Raw genomic sequence first — 19,000 nt, 5'->3', positions numbered from 1 at the left:
AGAGCGAGTGGAGATCAAGCTTTGGCCTTTTTAACTGTAAGGAGAGGAGAAATGAAAACACAGAGACCTACTCCTCTATCACCAGCCCCACTTGGACTGCTCTATTTTCCTCTTTCTCTTCCTTCAGTTTGTTTTTCTTCAGAATTCATTGAACTCCTGTGTCTAAACGAAATCTCCTTGACAGCATGTTGTCCATCTCAGCACTACGCTGGCATTTACCCTGTGTTTATGTTACACTTCATAAGACACTGACACATGCCAGTCTGACATGTTAAAAAAGCACACCATATCAACAACCCCCATTATGTATAGTATGAGTAATTTAAGAGGGATTGTACACTGTAAAACTGCCATTTTTACAGAAAAAAACAAATTAATTCAGCCCTTTTTCTGCTACTAAAATCTGTTTTGTACCTCTAACATATACTGACACAGTAGCTATATTTCCATCCAAAGTTGTGAATGTAACTTGTGCGCAAAATTGGAATATCACACAAAACATTTGCGAATAAAGCACCATCCAGTGAGCCGAAAAGAACAAAATCACCACAAACGTTTGTTTTTCATACACCCTTGTCTATCTTCATGAACTTTGAAAAGGATTACAAAACTAAACACATAAAATACATCTTTCTTTGTGTACTACAGGTGTGGGAGAGAGAGAGAGAAAGTAATTGACCTTCACGTCCACTGAAAACCCAGTGAGTCAGCAAAACAAGAGACTCTCTCAGGGTATTGTAACCCAGGTATGTATTTGGCAGAGATGAGAAGAGTCCTGGGGCCAGGCCGGTCTCTGTGTAGGGTGTGAATGAAGGCTAATTGGGATGCTGTCTGCAGGGAGAGTGGATCTAGCAGCCGCTTCTGTCTGACTTACTCTAATTATCCTGAGTTCCATTCTTCAGCTTGAAAGAATCAGTGAGGGAGCTCGTTAGACAAGTCCATCTTAACTCACTCTCCACTGAACTCAGCTCATGTTAGATGCTTTTCAATGTCACAGCACTCTCTTTTAATTTGCTCTCTCTGTCACTACTGGACTTTAGCCAAAACCACTCTCAAGTCTCAAACAAGTTCTTAAACAGCATTATATTAGTGTTTATGGCTTAAAGTAGTGAACTGACACATGACATGGGCTGTGTTCGATATCGGCCCTACATTATTCCACTAATATAGTCCACTTGAAGGAGTGAGTGAATTCGGACACGGAATGCGATGTAAGGACTGCCGCTTTTTCATTGTTTTTGCTTGTTTTTTAATAATCATTTGAAACTTTGCAAACTGGTAATTCCAGTAGTAATGAAAAGATTTATCGGTAACACTTTATTTAAGGTGACATAGTTACACGTTACTACATAGTAATAACAGGATGTTATGCATAATTACAAGTAACTAACCCTAAACCAAACCCTAACCGTAAATCTATAGTAACTACATGTAGTTAATTAATATTACTCAGTACTTATTTGAGCAAGTACAATGTAACTACGTCACCATAAAATAAAGTATAACCAATTTATCTTGTACACTGTCACAGAAAATAGCATGTATAAACCTTACAATGCGGGAATTCATTCGGCGTGACCCTCACAGAGAATTATGGGTATTCTCTAGCCGTTGAGTGCACATCAGTTGTACACATTATTGCGGTGTATTATGGGATTTTAATGAGTGCACTCAATAACATCCACTATGGTTTCGGATATTACTACAAATGGCTGTACCCTCAAATAGTGCCCTATTTAATGGTGCAGGGGGCGATTTCGAACACAGATGTCATTTGTCTGACTACACTAAAAGCAAAACTTGCTCACTTATGCTCCTAATTTAAAAACAATTCAAAAGTAAAAAATGTAAGTGTAGATTCTTTAGAGATGGTCCCACAATTAAACATGCACAAACAGGCATGAGAAAATGGAGATGATCAATTATGACAAAATTCAGAAACATAATGTGTGTCATGACAAAGAAGTTTACTTTGACAAACCAAACTTAATATTTTCAGTTTATTTGATAGACTGCAAAAAAGGCAGCTCATGTTAACCGGTTTCACTGTGTAAACATTAATACACAAAAAATACAATGACAATTAATATTATTAATCCTATGAATAATAATAATAATAATACTTTGGCCAAAATAGAATTAAATCCCCCTCTAAGATTATGTGTACATGCAATTATGAATGTGCGCATGTGTACAGACATAGGAAACCTTGGACAAAAGCATCTGATGTTTGCTTTCCTCCTTTTTCCTCCTCATACCACAAACAAAAACAAATGTACTTCTGGTCACAATGCTAGAGGAAAGCTGAATTTAGAGTTGATTCAGGACAGGAAGTTGTCCAGAAGGTCAGTGCTTTAGGCAACATGTGATCCCAAAGACCCCTTTGAGGAGATGCTCAGTCTGGGAGGGGCAAATCCAAAAGTGGGGCAGTGGAAAGGAAGTGTCAGGCAGTCTAAATTATGGGAGATGACGTCTTTCAATAACAAACTCCACCATCATGGGATCAGTCTTGGCTTCTCAGTGAAAGAGTTTAAAGGCCTCGGTGAAAGACTCTAAAAAGGAGGCTAAAGGACGAATAATCCACTCCGTTAAAAAGCTGTTAGTTCATAATACACCCACTTTTAAAATCCTAAGGCCTGTAATCAGAGTGTGGAGCGCTACAGTGAGGAGAGGCTCTTTAATGTGGCTTTCTTAATAGCCACCTCTCAAAAACTCCTTGTTTCTTGTGATATCTCATGGGAGTGCCAACTGGAGCTCATCCAAGGCAAGGGCCGTCCCAGACCACAGACCAATACGTCAGTCCCGCTTTTATACAGAGCACTGGGACAAAAATACTGAAACACATGGTTTACATTGAAGGGACTTCTCAGTTTTATTCAGCCATCACATGAATAAATTTGATTTTAAAATATATTCGGACAGAAAACCATTTAAATTATTATAATAATAATAATAATAATAATATTTCACAATATTACTGTTTTACTGTATTTTTGATCAAATAAATGCAGCCTTGGTGAGCATAAGAGTCTTCTTTTAAAAAACATTTAAAAACTGTACTTAACTTTTGAACGGTAGTGTATGTAACATATAAGTAATAAATATTAAAAATGTCAAATACAAAATCATCACTGCAAAAAAACTAATGCAAGATGAAAGAGAGTGTTGACCACAACTGTAAATGATTGACTGTTATTTTATGGAAAAAGAACAGCTTGGACATTGTGCTAAACATCTTTTTTTGTGTTCCATGCAAAAAAGAGAAAGTAATTTTTGTCACTTGTCTCACTCGATTTTGAGATTTTGTCTCAAAATCCAAATGTTGTATTCACAAACCTGGGAATAACAACAACTAGACTTGTTCTGACTGAGATATTTTCATGGAATGACTGAGATCCTGTTTATAGCTGCATGCGACTGTAGGGAAAGCTGTGGGGGAGAGAGAATGACACGGAGCTGATTGGCAGGGGTTCAACTTGCTACACGATTGTCATACTTTCACAGACATTATGTGGGTCAAATTTGCAAGGGGAGGGAAGGAGGTCAGGGGATTCTGAGGGCTACACAGAGACGGCCCACAGAAAGAGCTAAAGAATGAGAGAGAGAGAGCGCGAGAGAGAGAGCGCGAGAGAGAGAGCGCGAGAGAGAGAGAGAGAGAGAGAGAGAGAGAGAGAGAGAGAGAGAGAGAGAGAGAGAGAGAGAGAGAGATTGGACTTGAGTTTCAAACAGGAACGCCAAGACACCAACTGGTGATGCAATTAGCCGAATGGAGCAAAAACTAAACTAAAGGATTGAAGAAAAAGACCCAAAACCAATGGAGTTTTTCTACTCCCATTCAAATAAAGGTTCTTCCCATCGCAGCTGTTCTTATGAGGGTAAATGACTTCCACAGCCAGCAGCGTGATTTAAAGTCCATGCTACAGTTATGGAGAGGTACATACACTACCGTTCAAAAGCTTGGGGTCTGCAAAATGTTTTAGGTTTTTAAAAAATAATTATCTTATGCTCACCAAGGCTGCATTTATTTGATCAAAACACAGTAAAAAACAGTTGTTTTCTATCCGAATATATTTTAAAATGTAATTTCTTCCTGTGATTGCAAAGCTGAATTTTCATCATCATTACTCCAGTCTTCAGTGTCACGTGATCCTTCAGAAATCATTCTGATATGCTGATTTGGTGCTCAAGAAACAATTCTACTTATTATTAATGTTGAACAAATGGTTATGCTGCTTACAATTTTTTCAGGATTCTTTAATGAATAGAAAGTTCAAAAGAACAACATTTATTTGAAAGAAATCTTTTGTAACATTGTAAATGCGTTAAATCAATTTAATGCGTCCTTGCTGAATAAAAGTATAAATCAAAGAATTTCTTTGTAAAGAAACATTTTCATTTGTGCGTCACTGAAAAAATTAGATAGTTGACGTACGTGGTAAGACTGTGTGTAAAGATGTTTTGTGCAAATTTTGTTCATGCCACTCACACAGAAACCCAGAAATACCAAGAGCATAATAAAGTCGTGCACTGTATCGAAAAGGAAAAGAGGGAGGGGAGAGACTCGAGAGAGAGTGATAAAGAGGGAGGGTGAAAAAAAAAAAAAACCCCACAAAGCTGACTTCACTTGGAAAAGAAAACCAGCATTGTGCTCCAGCTCTGGACCAATGACGTCTTCCTAGTGCAATCTGTATGTGTAAAATGATTTACTAAAGCAGCTGTGCTGTTGGCGAGAGAGGGGCTGCAGCTAAAGTGACCCCAGTGCGCTTCACCTTATACTTTACACTCATAATTTATTTATGTCTGTGTCATCTCAATCCTCTCCAATAAAATCATTATTTGAAGCTTTGAAAATTAACCTGAGAAAATCAAATAAATTGAAACTAAAATAGAATAGATTTAAATGGCACATATTATGAAAAACATCTTTTTTCTTTACTTTTTACTTTTAGTCTGGACACATTTTGATTGAAGTCTGCAAAACAGAAATTTACCCTGTTTATGTACTAAATGTATATTATTGATCTTATTGTGATCAATTTATCCAGGCATTTTTTTTTTTAATTGTATTTGTTCATGTCGGACTTCTCCGATCCTTTTGTCCGCATAAACCATGCCCCTTTCTTACAATGGACTGCAAGCTTGGATTCAGACCTGTCTCCATCCAATCAACAACTGATGAACTGAACCAAGTCCCCTACATTTTTTCTTCAATATGGAAGAAATGATCTGTCGTTATCTGTCGGATGAATTTCCATGATCTGTCCAGTAATTTGTGATTACTGGATTTTTAAAACCGCTTTAAGAGTGATTCATTATTGACTGATTTGTGAATCTGTTCAACTGACTCATTAAAAAGAACCAACTCAAAAGAATGATTCACTCACAAATGATTATGTTTATGATGTAACAAAAGTGTGGGTTATACTCCAAAGCTTTAAAGATGGTTAAGATGCTGTTTAATGAATTCAGGATGTGATGCAACCTTGCCCTCACAACAGCTGGCTTCCATTTCTCATCTTTATCTATTCTGCTCCAAGGCCTGATCCTCTTCTCTGTCCTCCTCTCAGCCCTCTGTGCTCCATTTTCTCTTCACACATGGAAATATACAGATAAACATGCTCCGCCAAAGACAACCACCAATCTTTTAGCCACTAAAACAAACACATAGGCCAGTATCTTCCCACATGCACAGATAGAAGGGGGCAGGGAGGGGCAGCTGGATCCTAAAGGGAAGAAATAGGGGAGAAGTCGGAGAGAAGGAGCAGGGCTGGTTTCCCCTCCACTGAGGCGTCTCTGGAGACCCCACAGGAAGGACAGACTCCAGTCTCATTTTGTTGCTTGCAGCCTTAGAGAACAGCACTTCACGGAAAGTTCCAATTAAAGAGTAACGTGAGACTTCATGAGACTCTTTTAAACTAAATTAGACGGAATAATTCATGATGCCAGCAATGTGTGCAATCTGAAATGAAGACGGCATTTACTGACTTTATTAAGTGAATATTTAAATAATAATAAAAAAAAGTAGTGAACAGAGAAATGCATTTATACTGGCTGTGATGTGGTCAGACTTACCCTTGGAAAGATTTACATGCTAACCAAATTTTCATTCAAAATCCCACAGTGACTTCAGTTATTGTTACTATAGTAAAACTGTGGTAACTTGGCATAAGCTCTTAACTTGATTAAGAAAAATTAAAGTCTGCTTGAAATGACTTTAGCTCGCAGTAAACTGGTGGTTGGAGGAAAATGGTTTAAGGATGTTTGTCAGAGCAGTCAAACTGACGTCACCAGAGAAGAAACATCATCCCGGAGGGGAAGCAAATTTTCAGATTTGATTAAAGATTACAAAGACAAAGCTTTTTTTAACAGAGAGAGAGTTAAAATTAACTTGCATGGATAAATTGTTCACCACAAGGCTAGTAATGTGCTCTAAAGCCCAAAGTAAACTTCAGTTTTGACGCGTACTTAGCGTATGCGTACAGCTGAACGCGTAGTCTTTCGAAGTATACTGTGTCTTTCCAGAAGTTATGAGCAATAAAAATGTCTTTGTACTCATTTAAACTAGACTTACGTGTATTTTGTTATTCTGTCTGTTTCTTTTTTGACTGTGTCAATGTGACAATGACTTTGGCCAGTGTTGCCACCTTGTCGACAAACTGATTAGTTAAAGCCGTATCTGAGAGCTGAGTGTACAGAGTATGCACAATTAGAAAAATCTGTGCTTCTCTGATGAAGTGTTTACCGGCATGAGGGTGGAACAACCTGTCACTCACATGAGATCACAGCAATAGCAAACCACAACAATCCAACAATCCAATACATTTTCGATGGACAAATCAATTCTCAACCTACAGTTTCACTTGGGATATACAACACAATAGGGAAGAAAAGACTATCACAACTTCAGTTTCATGCTGACTTAAAAAAAAAGTAAATAGGGCCAAATTTGAACTCAGTGTCTACACTGACTGGACACAAGAATCAAAATGAACCCATTAAAATAAGCAATACTGTCTACACTGGATGCAGTCCATTGAAACACCTACAGTAAATTGACGCCCCGTTCCATTTCTGAAATACTCCACACGCTTGCACTGCTTTTGACAACCTTTTTTTTGCCTTGGCTTTTGGCTTGCTTAGTTGGGGACATTTAATATTCAACAAAATTATTGATCTGCCTTATTTAAGGTGGACGATGACGCAATTTTCTTCTAGAAACAAACTTTGTTGTATTATTTTCATGTTATCACTGTGAAGCTGCTTTGATGCAATCTGTATTGTAAAAAGCGTTATATAAATAAAGGTGACTTGACTTGACTTGACAACAGTACAAATATAGATTTAGAATTTTTGATTTGACATGTTTAGTGTAAACAGGCAGATTAGGTGATTTGTACTAGAAACATTTTTTGTTAAGCTGGTTGAAAGTCTCTTCACATCCTGATAGCAATCACTAAGTTAAGTCTAAATGTTTTTATATGTATTTATATCGACTGTGGGAGGCGTAGGACCATAAAATGTTCGTCTAATCACTGCATTCGGTCCGATGTCCTACCTGCCTCTTAACATATGTATTTTTATACCTCTGCACATTCTGCTCGCACAGACATCACATGTCATCAATGTGTTTCATGCATGTTCTGTGCTTTGAGACATGAGGTAGTTTATTGCCATCTCACGTGACGCTTTTGTTTGCTCCCTGTTGTGCGTTCATGTGCTTTGAAGGAGACGCTCTGAAGGGAGGGTGGGATCCTATGCTTTCAAAGCTAGCTCGGTATTGCTAGCCTCTCCGAAAATTGCCTACTCTACCTTTAAGTGGTCACAGCACGACGCAAGCTCACAGACTGTGAGCTGATCACTGAGCACACATGATGATGAGATTGTCTGGATTTATTTATTTTTTTGCTTCAGATGGACACCCTCCCACAGGACTCCAAAAAGAGGTCAGTTTCTCTCTTCCGGAGCAGACCCTGCTGCAGGCCGCCTCAGGAATGCAAGCTCCAGGCCTCTGCCGTAAAGCTCTGACTGGGCAAAATTGAAAGAGAGGAAGCGAGTGAGGAGAAAGAAAAGTGTTGTGCAGACAAGGTCATCCTCTGTACGTGGGCCATCACAGCTCATTCTTTCATACAGTGCGGACAAAGACACTCTGAAGGGAACACCAGGGCGGGACTGAGGAGACGATTCACTGCCTCTCTCGGTCTATCTCTCAAAAGGACAAAGGAAAGATAAAGTTCACTTGTTTAACAGTAAACTTGGTTAACTGTGAGTACTGCATATATGAGATCCATGCTTTTTGTTGGTCTGAAGTTTTTGCTGATATCTCATTGTTTCAATATCCCACACAGCTGTATATTAAACATCAAATATGTTCTGATTGGCTGTCAGTTTGTCACTTCCACTTGTGAATCAAATAAAAGGTTTATTGAGTTAAGGCCTGTTCACACCAAGAACGATAACTATAAAGTTTTAATAGTCGTTCTAATTCTATGAGAATAGGGAAGTCCACACCACAACTATAATGATAACGACACAGAGGAATAATATCATTGAAATCACTTTTAGAACGATAATTTTTTAGCCAATCAGAATCCACCCGACTTTAAAGCGCTTGCGTATTTAAAGCGCCTGACGACATAACTGCAGTGTGCAATATCATCCATTTATAGGTATTGTTCTTGGTATGAATGAGCCTTTAAATTAAGTAAAGTAAGCATGTGAACACAAAGAATTCCAGTTACGCAAGGTCTATTTCACACACACAAATGTTTTCAAATACTTCATAATGCAATGTACAAAGTACAAATATTCAATGTATTAAAATCGCCTCAATTCATATGAGGTATTGATTAGGTATTCATAACATGTGCGCACTTGTATATGTTTCGTCCAGCCAACAGCACACCCACATACAAGTTAAAATGAACTAAATCTCAGATTAAGTAGGGAGGTGAAGACTCCCTTCACCGAGATGATGTAACATCTTCTAAGCAGTGTTTTGATTCTGCAGAAGGATAATATATCCTCAGATCTTTTCCCTGTGGGTCAAGTTTTTTGATTATGCTTGCACGCTTTTTTTGTTTTGATTAGTCCTCTGGTTCTCATGCACTAGCCCCGACACAGGACATACACAATCTCATCAGCGTGTCATCAACATCAGCACAGATGCAGTAAACAGTCATGAGAGTGGAAGCCCACCTCCTCTTGTGACGCATAGTTGGGAGCCGCTGGATCCACAGACCAGTAGCAGTAATCAAACCCAAACTCCATCAACTTCTCCCTGGAGTCAGCCAGTCCCTCCGATCGCCCGTCCAAACGCCCCTCCAACTATATAAAGGGGGGAAAAAAAGAGTGATAAACGGGAGGTGGTTAGCAGAATAAACTAGATTTGTACATTTTCTGAAGAGCGGTGCTTCCTCCCGGCCACAATGCTGTTCTGGGGTGTGTTTCCTGTACACTGATGTCATATTACAATGCGTCATTGGAGAAACGAACTAGCTAGTAATGACTGTTTCCCAAAACTGTAGTAATTTTGTTGCACATCCAACGTTCAAAGTCAAACCATATTGGTTCAACATATATGATGCTGATGCCATGCAGATGGTGGAGTAAAAACTTCTGCTAATACTTCGGTTAGAGATTGAATTTATGTCAGATTATTGCTGTAAATAATGATTTCTGTTTTTTTGGCTTTTTTTTAACCGATTGATTCAATGGCAACACTATTAACGCCGAAATGAATCTGCAGCAGTCAGGTGGTACAGGTCAGTGCTCTTTAAGTTGTTTATGTTCATTATTGTAATGTTATGTGCTTTGAGACATGAGGTAGTTAAATGCCGTCTCTATTGACGCTTTTGTTTGCTCCCTGCTGTGCGTTCATGTGTTTTGAAGGAAGCGTGGCTTTGGAGACGCTCTGAAGGGAGGGTGGGATCACTATTGCTAGCCACTCAGAAAATTGCCTACCCTACCTTTAAAAAAACCTTTCATTTCTTAAAAGGCATTAAATTATATTTGTACATGTATATATACACATGATGATTGGATGTAAGATATAGATTGTACTACATGATAGCTTGCTTATTTTGCTCAATTATATATTTAACTCCACGTTATACTGACAAGAAACGATGCTTCTAACCACAGGTCGAGAGCTGTAGTTCAGAACACAACTGCGATGCTGTTTGCGAATGTTTGTTGGAACTAGTTTCGGTAAACAATGTTTATATCAATGGAAATTGCGAACATAGCTGGCTGACGATGGTTCTGAGAAAATGCACCCCTGGGTGGTTGCCGGAGAGGTGTTATGCAGTCGCTAGGGTTTTAAGAGTGTTTTTATGGCATTGCTATGCAGTTGCTAACTCTCCTCAACAAGCCATGCAATTTAAGGTACATGGTAAAGTGTAATACTCAGGGTTAGTGGTTTATTGAAATCCCTAAGAATGAGCAGTAGTGATATTTAACAACTTCACTAAAACATAAATCATATTACATCAGATATAGTCACTGGCGCCAGTGATATCATGTTTTCTGTTAAAATGATTGAAGAGGTTTCACACACTGTTCGTTATCCAGCCAGCCAAGTTTTCTATTATAGCGTTTTCAAATACAACAACACTCATAACAGCTGATAACTCTTCATTATGATTTGCTTCTGATTAAGTGCTGCCACAAACTACATTATACTCCATTGAGAAAAGTGATTTTTCCATTGAAAGTCTGTTTAGTCCATTTAATCGGTTACTAGGAGACAAGCCCTTTATGTGTTCAATTTTTCTACTAATAATAATATTACAGCACACTGATGCCAAGAAGCAAGGCTGTGTGCCTACAGCCTACGCCTGGGATACTCTTCAGCGCACTCAAAGACAACAATTAGGAAGTAGTTAGGCTGGGGGACAAATGACTTAAGCATCTGAGCATGACCTGACTGTCAGCATCAAGTTATTACCCAGATCTCAGAAAACAAATACCACATAAACCTCAGCAGTTTATTCGCCCAGTCAAACAGATCTTCACTGCATAGTGTGCAGAAACATGTCCGGGCATTGCCAGCCTATCACCACGACGACGTTACTTTTGCGGCTCTGGTGTGTAATTATTCACAAAATGGCAATCCCGCAGCTGACTTAATGACCTCACAATATGGCCCACAGCTACACTAATGAGCCCTAACACTGCACTCAGCACTGTTATATTTAGGCTCAATAATAATAATCAAAATCAGATCTGATTATATTGTCATGCTCCAATAGGCCTGGTATCCTGAAACAATACGAAACATAAGTTTACTCCATGCTAACTAGCATTTTCTTCCCACAACGTCACTGGCAGACCGGCTGAACCATTGTGAGACAGGCAGGAAGAGTCATCACGATAAAGAAGACATTTTCCTTTAAAGCATGTGGTTTAAAATGTTTTAAGATGATATGCATTTGCTTGTTAGTGTTGTATACTTCTACTAATTAAGTAACTTATAATTTCCACTGGCACAATGTGTTACTGTGATTTTACTGGTATGGCTGTAATTGTATTTTGTAAATGTGGTTAATATGCTGGTAATTCTGTATATTTTATTAAAGTTCAGCGATGAAATGTAAAAGATAAAACCTGAATAAAGCTGTTGATGTGAACCAATAACTTGTGTTGTTGAATATATAACAGTAAAATTAAATAATAATACTAATAAAAATAACAGTATAATGCTGTACTTTATTTGACAGTATGCTTAAAACTGATATAGTTCGTTTTACCGTAATTTTACTGTGGTATAAAATACAGAAGTTTGCTGGCTTCTATACAATGGAAGTCAGTGGTCACCAAAACTGTTTGATATAAAACCAGATCCTAACTTTTTACTGAACAATAGATGAGGATAATAATGCATCTGATCTTTCATATTTCCTTGGACCTCTGTATTCTCATTCAAATGTTAACAATTTAAATGAGGTTCTGTCGATTGACACACATTGGGCTCAAGGCATTCATCAATGTGACTGCCTTCTGCCCCGGGACCCGGGAAAGTGTGCAGCATGAACAAATAATATTATGTCAATTTGTGTGCCTCTTAATTTCTGTATGAAGTCTTCCTGTCAGCTTTCCACACCTGTCTTTTGTTTGTTTATGTCAGCCCATCTTTTCCCTTGAAAACTGTCCTACTTTCCTTAAATAACTAGTGGAAAGCAAGTCTTTGTCTTGCTCTCGTGCTCACAGCAGGTGACCAGATGTGGCTCCTGCTATTTCATTAATCCATCAATCATGAACTGAATGCAAGGGAGTATTTACTGCTTCAGGAGGAAGAATGTAGGCTATGCATTAGTCTTAACATTTAGACACACATACTTATTTAAATTTGAATCAATTTAAATAAAATGTCTATTTTTTCTAATTACATACACTACCATTCAAAAGTTTGTGGTCGGTAAGATGTTTTTAATGTTATTGAAAGAAGTGTCTTATACTCAGCAAGATCTTTTATTTGATCACAAATACAATTAAACAGTATTATTGTGAAATTTTCTATTTGAAAATATTAAAAAAATATATTCCTGTGATGCAAGACTGAAATTTTCAGTCTTCAGGGTCACATGATCCTTCACAAATCATTATAATATACTGATTTGTTGCTCAAGAAACATTTCTTCATATCACTGTTGAAAACAGTAGTGCAGCATAATATTTTTGTGGAAACCATCATACATTTTTTCAAGATTCTTTGAGGTGTAGAAAATAAAAATAAAAATTAAAAAAACATTATTTAATTTTAATGCACCCTTGCTGAATAAAAGTGTTTATTTCTTTAGAAAAAAGAATTATGTATACATCTAACTGACCGCAAACTTTAGAACAATAGTGTACATTTATTTTTTTATATTTTGGCCTGTAGTTATCACTATTTGGTCTAGAAGCAGTCCATCTTAAAAGTCATCCCACCGATCAGGTTTTGAAGCTCTTTAGTGAAGAATGAGGTGTGGAATGACATTAGAAAGTGTGAGGCAAGAGTGCTGCTTGTTTAGGCATTTGGGGATTCCAAGAGGAAAGCGATAATTGCATGGTGCTGCTATTCGAATATGTTTACTCAGTTCATACATGCATAAATAAACAACTGAGTAATCCAGCAGGAAGAGAATAATTTTCACTATAAACTTCCTGTCACTGAGATACTGCAAATAGCTGTCTAATCCTGACACTGACTCCTCTTACAACAAACTCTTCTTCTATGCTTTCACTATTCATTAATCCCTCCATGTTCTAGCTTGTACTATTCGACACTTCTCATCATAGATATACGTAGATGCCACATTCCGCTCTAAACACGGGAGCGCCCGCCATCTTGGAATGGTCAAAGTGTCGTCACTCACAGTAAGAATCAATGATGCCGCAACATTGCATAGCTTCTGGTTGTAAAACTGCCCTGAAGAAATGGGATAACCTTTCACAGGTGAGAATGTGTTGGTTTGTGTTTTTATATGTATTAACTCATTACAGGTTTTTAAACTATGGTATCTTTTTAATGTTATGTTAGCTAACGCATTTGTCTTGCTGGCCCTGATATACTCACGGCGAAGTTCTTTTTCGTTCTTCGCTAGGGGTAAAAAGAAGTTTGAAATTCGTGAGCAGCAAATTCGTACGAGTGATAAAAAGGTGGCTAATTCGTACGAATTCGTACGACCTCACTCGTACAAATTTGTACGATTTGTCTAAACCCACGTGATGGGTAGGTTTAGGGGCGGGGTCAGGTGTAGGTCATTCGTATGAATTCATACGAATTGGGCAATTCGTAAAATATGTACGATTTAGCAAAAATCTAATTCGTATTAGCCACCTCGTAGAATTCGTACGAATTGAATATACTGTATCAGATATAGATAATCATACATGCGTCTAACTACGGTTGCAGACTCAGTCAACTCACTCTCGGCTTTAACCATTCCAAGATGGCAGATGACTTGAGTATCGCGGCCCAAATAAACAGCCGCAAATGAGGCATCTATGTATACATATCTATGATTATCACGTGTATTGCCTCTTTAAGATCGCTTCATGTATTCCTCATTTGGATTAAAGGATCTGCTAAATGAATAAATGTTAATGTAAATGAATGTCAACAACTGTGGTATTTCTGTGTTTTATAAAAGCAGGTACTTTCTGACACCATACACTTTTAAACTGAAGTGTAAATCTTTCATAAATAAGGCTCAATAATTATTGAAAATAACATTTAATTAAAAAAACAAACATGAATTTACCTTCACATTTCGGACCCTCACTACTTTGTCCTCCACTTGTACAGCTAACCGTCCTCCATCCAGACTCTCCCTGCAGAACAAAAACAAATTGATATTCAAGACACTGTACAGAGCAGAGAGCACTGCTAAGTAAACATTTACAATACAAGCATATTCATTATTTTTATAGACTAGTTCCTTATTAATAAATGATCACTGTTGAAACACGCTAAAAGATCAAGGTGACACCATATCCCAACAAGACGCAATGCGATGAGATTCCAGTGACAAGCAAACCAGACGCAACGCGGCGACAAAACCAATCAAAATCACAGCCAATCAGAAGAGCGTGTGGGCGGAGTCTCTCTGCAAACACACTACAGTTGCAATGAAATATCAAATTCATAACTATTACACCATTTTGACATTATTAAAAAATACATACTGTGTGACTGAAACAATCTTTGTCACAGAATACACTTGTTTGTTCACACTGAGTTGACAGTTTGAACATTCTTGTTTCCTTTTATTTATTTTCAAGATCTGAGGTGAATTATCCATTGATGCAGTATGGCTATAAAGGGCATGCAAAATGATATTAAAACTAACATTAGATGCTTTTAACATTAAATAAAGCATGTGGATCATTCCTGGTATTCAATATCATAAAATGTAGAAAATCAAACATAGTTTAAAAAATAAAAATTATGTAAATAAATTGTTCAGTCATGATAGGGTGATGTAAAACATTTGAAAACATGTTTTTTTGTCAAACTCGGGTAAATAAATGTTACCATTTATTAAACAAAATAAATGAAATGGAAGATCAAATGAACAACTGTATCAAATACTTATGATTCTAATGCATGGGCATTGGGCACTGTGTACATTAAACAACTCATGTACCTTAATCCATTTAAAAGCACATCAGTTAATAAATTATCAGAAAATATAAATATTGTGTATAAATTGTACTTTCTCACAAACACACCATTTCACATTTTTCTTGGGAAGATAGTGAAATAGTGAATATATGGTTCAAAATGCTGTATAACAAAAGTATTAATGTCAATATGCTTAGAAAGACAGGTTTAAAATTGATATTGTTCAATGTTATAAGGCAGTAAGATCATGATCTTTACTGGGGACACAAAGGGCACAGAATCCCAGGAATGACCAACATTAACAGTACCTGACATTAATATTGTCATACTTTGTGTTGTTCCTGCTGCAACGTTGCCGAAAAATAGAAAACGTTTCTAAAATGGGATTGTTGAGTATTGCCGTTGCGGCTGGTTGGGACAAAAACTTTGATTATGAATAGATACCTTTAATCGAATGTCACTGTGTCACGTCTGGTTAGAACACGGTGTGAAAGTGTAGAATGTAAGGCCATTAAAAATATCAAAAATGAACCAGATATTTGGAATATGCAGGCAAAATAGCCCACATAGAATTCTTCTGGTTTTTTACACTATTATTCAAAAGTTTGCTGTATGTACGATTTAAAAAATCAATTTATTTACAATGGACTGATTAAATTGATCAAGTGACAATAAAGACATTAAACAATGTTACAAAAATATTTCTATTTCAAATAAATGCTGTTCTTTTAAACTTTCTACTCAAAGAATCCCGAAAATGAATCATGTGTCATGCGGCAAGATTCGTTTCTGCATATCATTTTTTTTTCTCCAAGATAACAGACTTAATTTATATGTAACTTTTCTGTTTTTATATTGCATGGTTTCAATGACTCCAGGTTAACATTGAGCTTTCTAAAACCCGCAGAGGCATGTTTATTTGGCTGTGATCATATTCAGACAGGGCAGCAGAGTGAGAGGCCAGGGGTCTGCAGGATTCGCCTGCACAGAGAAGGTCAGCTTTAAATGAAAACAGAGCGCTGAAAACTCCTCCATGAGCCGCACAGCTGAGATGAAGCAGGTGTGTGCGTGAGCGTGCAGGATATGTGTGTCAGTGTGTGAGAGAGCAACGAGGACAGCTGTTCAATCTCTCCAGTATCGGGTTCCAGATAAACTGATGCAAGAGAATGAAATCCAGTGTAGGAGCATGGCTGTGTACAAACCTGAAGTCTGACAACGTGAGCAGGCTGGGGAAGGCCTTGTCATCTACACTGCATCCTAAAGCGTGTCATTTTTCAATGTTAAAAAATATGTTTTCTTCCAATCCAGCTCAATGTGCAAACACACACACACAACTATTAGCAAGTCACTTGTATGTGGACTTTCACAGTGTGACTCTGTGGCACTTTCAAAACACTGCCAACGTCAATGTCTGGCTCAGTTTGGGGTGGAACAACCTGTTTGTTGTTGATGTTTTTATGGAACCACAAAACATGAAAAAGACTGTATATAAATTGAAATCATCAAACATTAAATGACAAACGAGATATTCAAAACACAAAATACTTAATAATGGCTCAAACAGTAGAGCGTGGCGCTAGAAACACCATGTTCATCATGGGTTTGCTTCACAGGGAACTGAAAAAAAATGTACACCCGTGAATGCAATGTAAGCTGCTTTGGATAAAAGCGTCTTCTAAATGCATAAAAAATTGAAATAATATTTAATAAATTATTATTTACAATTATTATTAGTGTTGCGCCGATATGAACATTTTGGCCAATACCGATAACCGATAATTCTTTATATCTGAAAGCCGATAACCGATATATTGGCAGTCTAATATATCGTCTTAAATCTAAATCCGAATTTTAAAATACTTTGAGAGCCTGATTGCAAATACAAAAGGCTCATCGTTAAAAGCCATGTCCCAGACACTTAAAAAATCATACAGGGGAAAAAATATGGGGGAAAAATACAATGAAAGTCAATGGCTAGTACTGTCAACTGTCTGGTTACCAACATTCTTTAAAATATCTTCTTTTGTGTTCAACAGAAGAAAGAAACTCATACAGGTTTGGAACAATATGAGGGCGAGTCAATGACGACAGTTTTCATTTTTGGGTGAACTATCCCTTTAAGCAATGGACTCATCCACCTAAGGCTGGGAGCTTGTTATGAAGCTCTTAGCTTGTGTAGTACATGGGTCTGTTTCACTCTGCCAATGATGAATGAAGGCCCTGTCCACAACCACAACCTACCTCGCCTGTCATTGTGTGTGTGTGCATGCTTCTGCCTAGAAATGGTGCATTTTATAACATAATCAGTGGAAAGAAAAAATAACTCTCGTTATGAGGAAAGCATGTTTACAAACTTGGATTTCTGTGCAATTCCAACACAACTCCTGCCATCTCCAGGAATGAGTATTAGTTTGTTTCCAGCTGAATAGCTAAACTCAAAAAGAAGGCTAAAAGAAGTTGTATTTCAAGCATTTGACAAATGCAAAAAAGTGCAAAGAGTCAAATATGTATTATGCGCATGCTCATAAAAACCAACGGCTGCCTATTAAAAGGCCATCTTCATTAGCACAACAGTGTTGGAAAGCCATGAAGTCATCCTTTGTGATGCACGCTTCAGGGAGACTCTTTAAATGTCAAGGCTAGCAGAAACGGCCAAACACACGCACACATCTTTGTGTCTAAATCTGGGAGGAGTTTCTTTACCCCCCTGTCCAGCACCCACATACTGTAGTAATTTGGCTAATGCTGGAGGGTGGGGCAATGGGCTCTCATGGGGCAAACTCTGTTTGAAAACCCCCCTTTTTAAAAAGTTAAAGCAAAACACATGCTTTGGATTTTTACTAACACAGCATGCATAACATTTGTAATGCAATTTTGTGAAACTGATAAAAGCAAGATCTTAAAATCATACAGTACCAGATAAACTTTTGGGGGAGGGGTTTTAAGGGGATTTAATGAGATTTTGGAGATTATAGTAAATGTATTGTGCACAAAAAGCAAAACACATTGTTCTTAATCTCAAACTTAACATGCACTGCTGATACATTATCTCCATTTATGCACTGCTTATACAGGTTTTTGAATAGGCTTTGATTTAGTTTTTTTAATCTCTAAATTGATGCATGTTAAAACTACTTACTTATACATTATATACATAACATAAAGAGATGTAGCTACATGCAAACATCAAGCAATAGTTTTTTTGAATGGCAGCTTATTTGTTTAAGTTGGCTGTCAGCGCAGGTCTATTCCCAGACATAGCAACAGTACAACAACTCAAGGCTGTTTATGTACTTCATAGGACATCATTCAGCAGTTCTTGTCATACACTTTTACAATCAATTGCATATAAGATCCATGAAAGCTGGTCGTACCTGGAGTTCAGCGGACGGACTCGAATCGCGACTTTCACGTTTGCCATTCGTTTGACACCAGGCGGAGGAGGGAAACGATGAATTAAAGTTCAGCTGTCCGTTAGAGTCCATTTATTAAATGTCTCAACAGCATAGAATTATCCCGAGCAGAGTGATGAAACCGAATGCACGTTTTTCGGGTCATGTTATTGATATCGTCTAGAGTCTAGACAATCACAGAGCACATTATGAAGCCGTGGCCGCAGTTGAACTGCGCTAAAACTTCCTGCCGACTCTTCAGGAGGGGAGATTACGAATCCTACTATAGCGAAGGCTCTGCTCATGAATATTCAGAGTGCAACGTGACGTTAGTTCAATAGTACTTTCTGATTTGCTGAACGAGTAAGCTTACTTTGCATAAGGCGTGGCTTCTAAACATTCATAATGATTTGTTACTGGACGCTCGTTCAGTAGGACTTTAACATTAATGAGCTCAGCCATCGCCATAGTAGGAAACTAGGGCAAGACAAAGGCGAATGCT

At 37.6% G+C, this 19,000-nt stretch overlaps 1 protein-coding gene across 1 annotated transcript in view; it reads right to left on the bottom strand.

Annotated features, from left to right (window-relative positions):
• The window catches only part of stard9 (StAR-related lipid transfer (START) domain containing 9), a 45,237-nt gene extending 26,479 nt beyond the window's left edge, over window positions 1-18,758 (bottom strand). Inside the window, exons 1-3 of the mRNA XM_084097779.1 lie at window positions 18,481-18,758; window positions 14,244-14,313; window positions 9,196-9,324 (exon numbers count right to left, since the gene is read on the bottom strand). Coding sequence (XP_083953905.1) covers window positions 9,196-9,324; window positions 14,244-14,313; window positions 18,481-18,527 — 246 coding nt within the window. The 5' untranslated portion in view covers window positions 18,528-18,758. The remainder of the gene's footprint in view (window positions 1-9,195; window positions 9,325-14,243; window positions 14,314-18,480) is intronic.
• Between the last annotated feature and the right edge of the window lie 242 nt (window positions 18,759-19,000).

The sequence above is a fragment of the Abramis brama genome (genome assembly GCF_963993115.1).
Source record: "Abramis brama genome assembly, chromosome: 21".
Taxonomy (NCBI): Eukaryota; Metazoa; Chordata; class Actinopteri; order Cypriniformes; family Leuciscidae; genus Abramis; species Abramis brama.
Note: the sequence above shows the minus strand (reverse complement) of the source record. Positions and strands in the feature narration are given on the sequence as shown.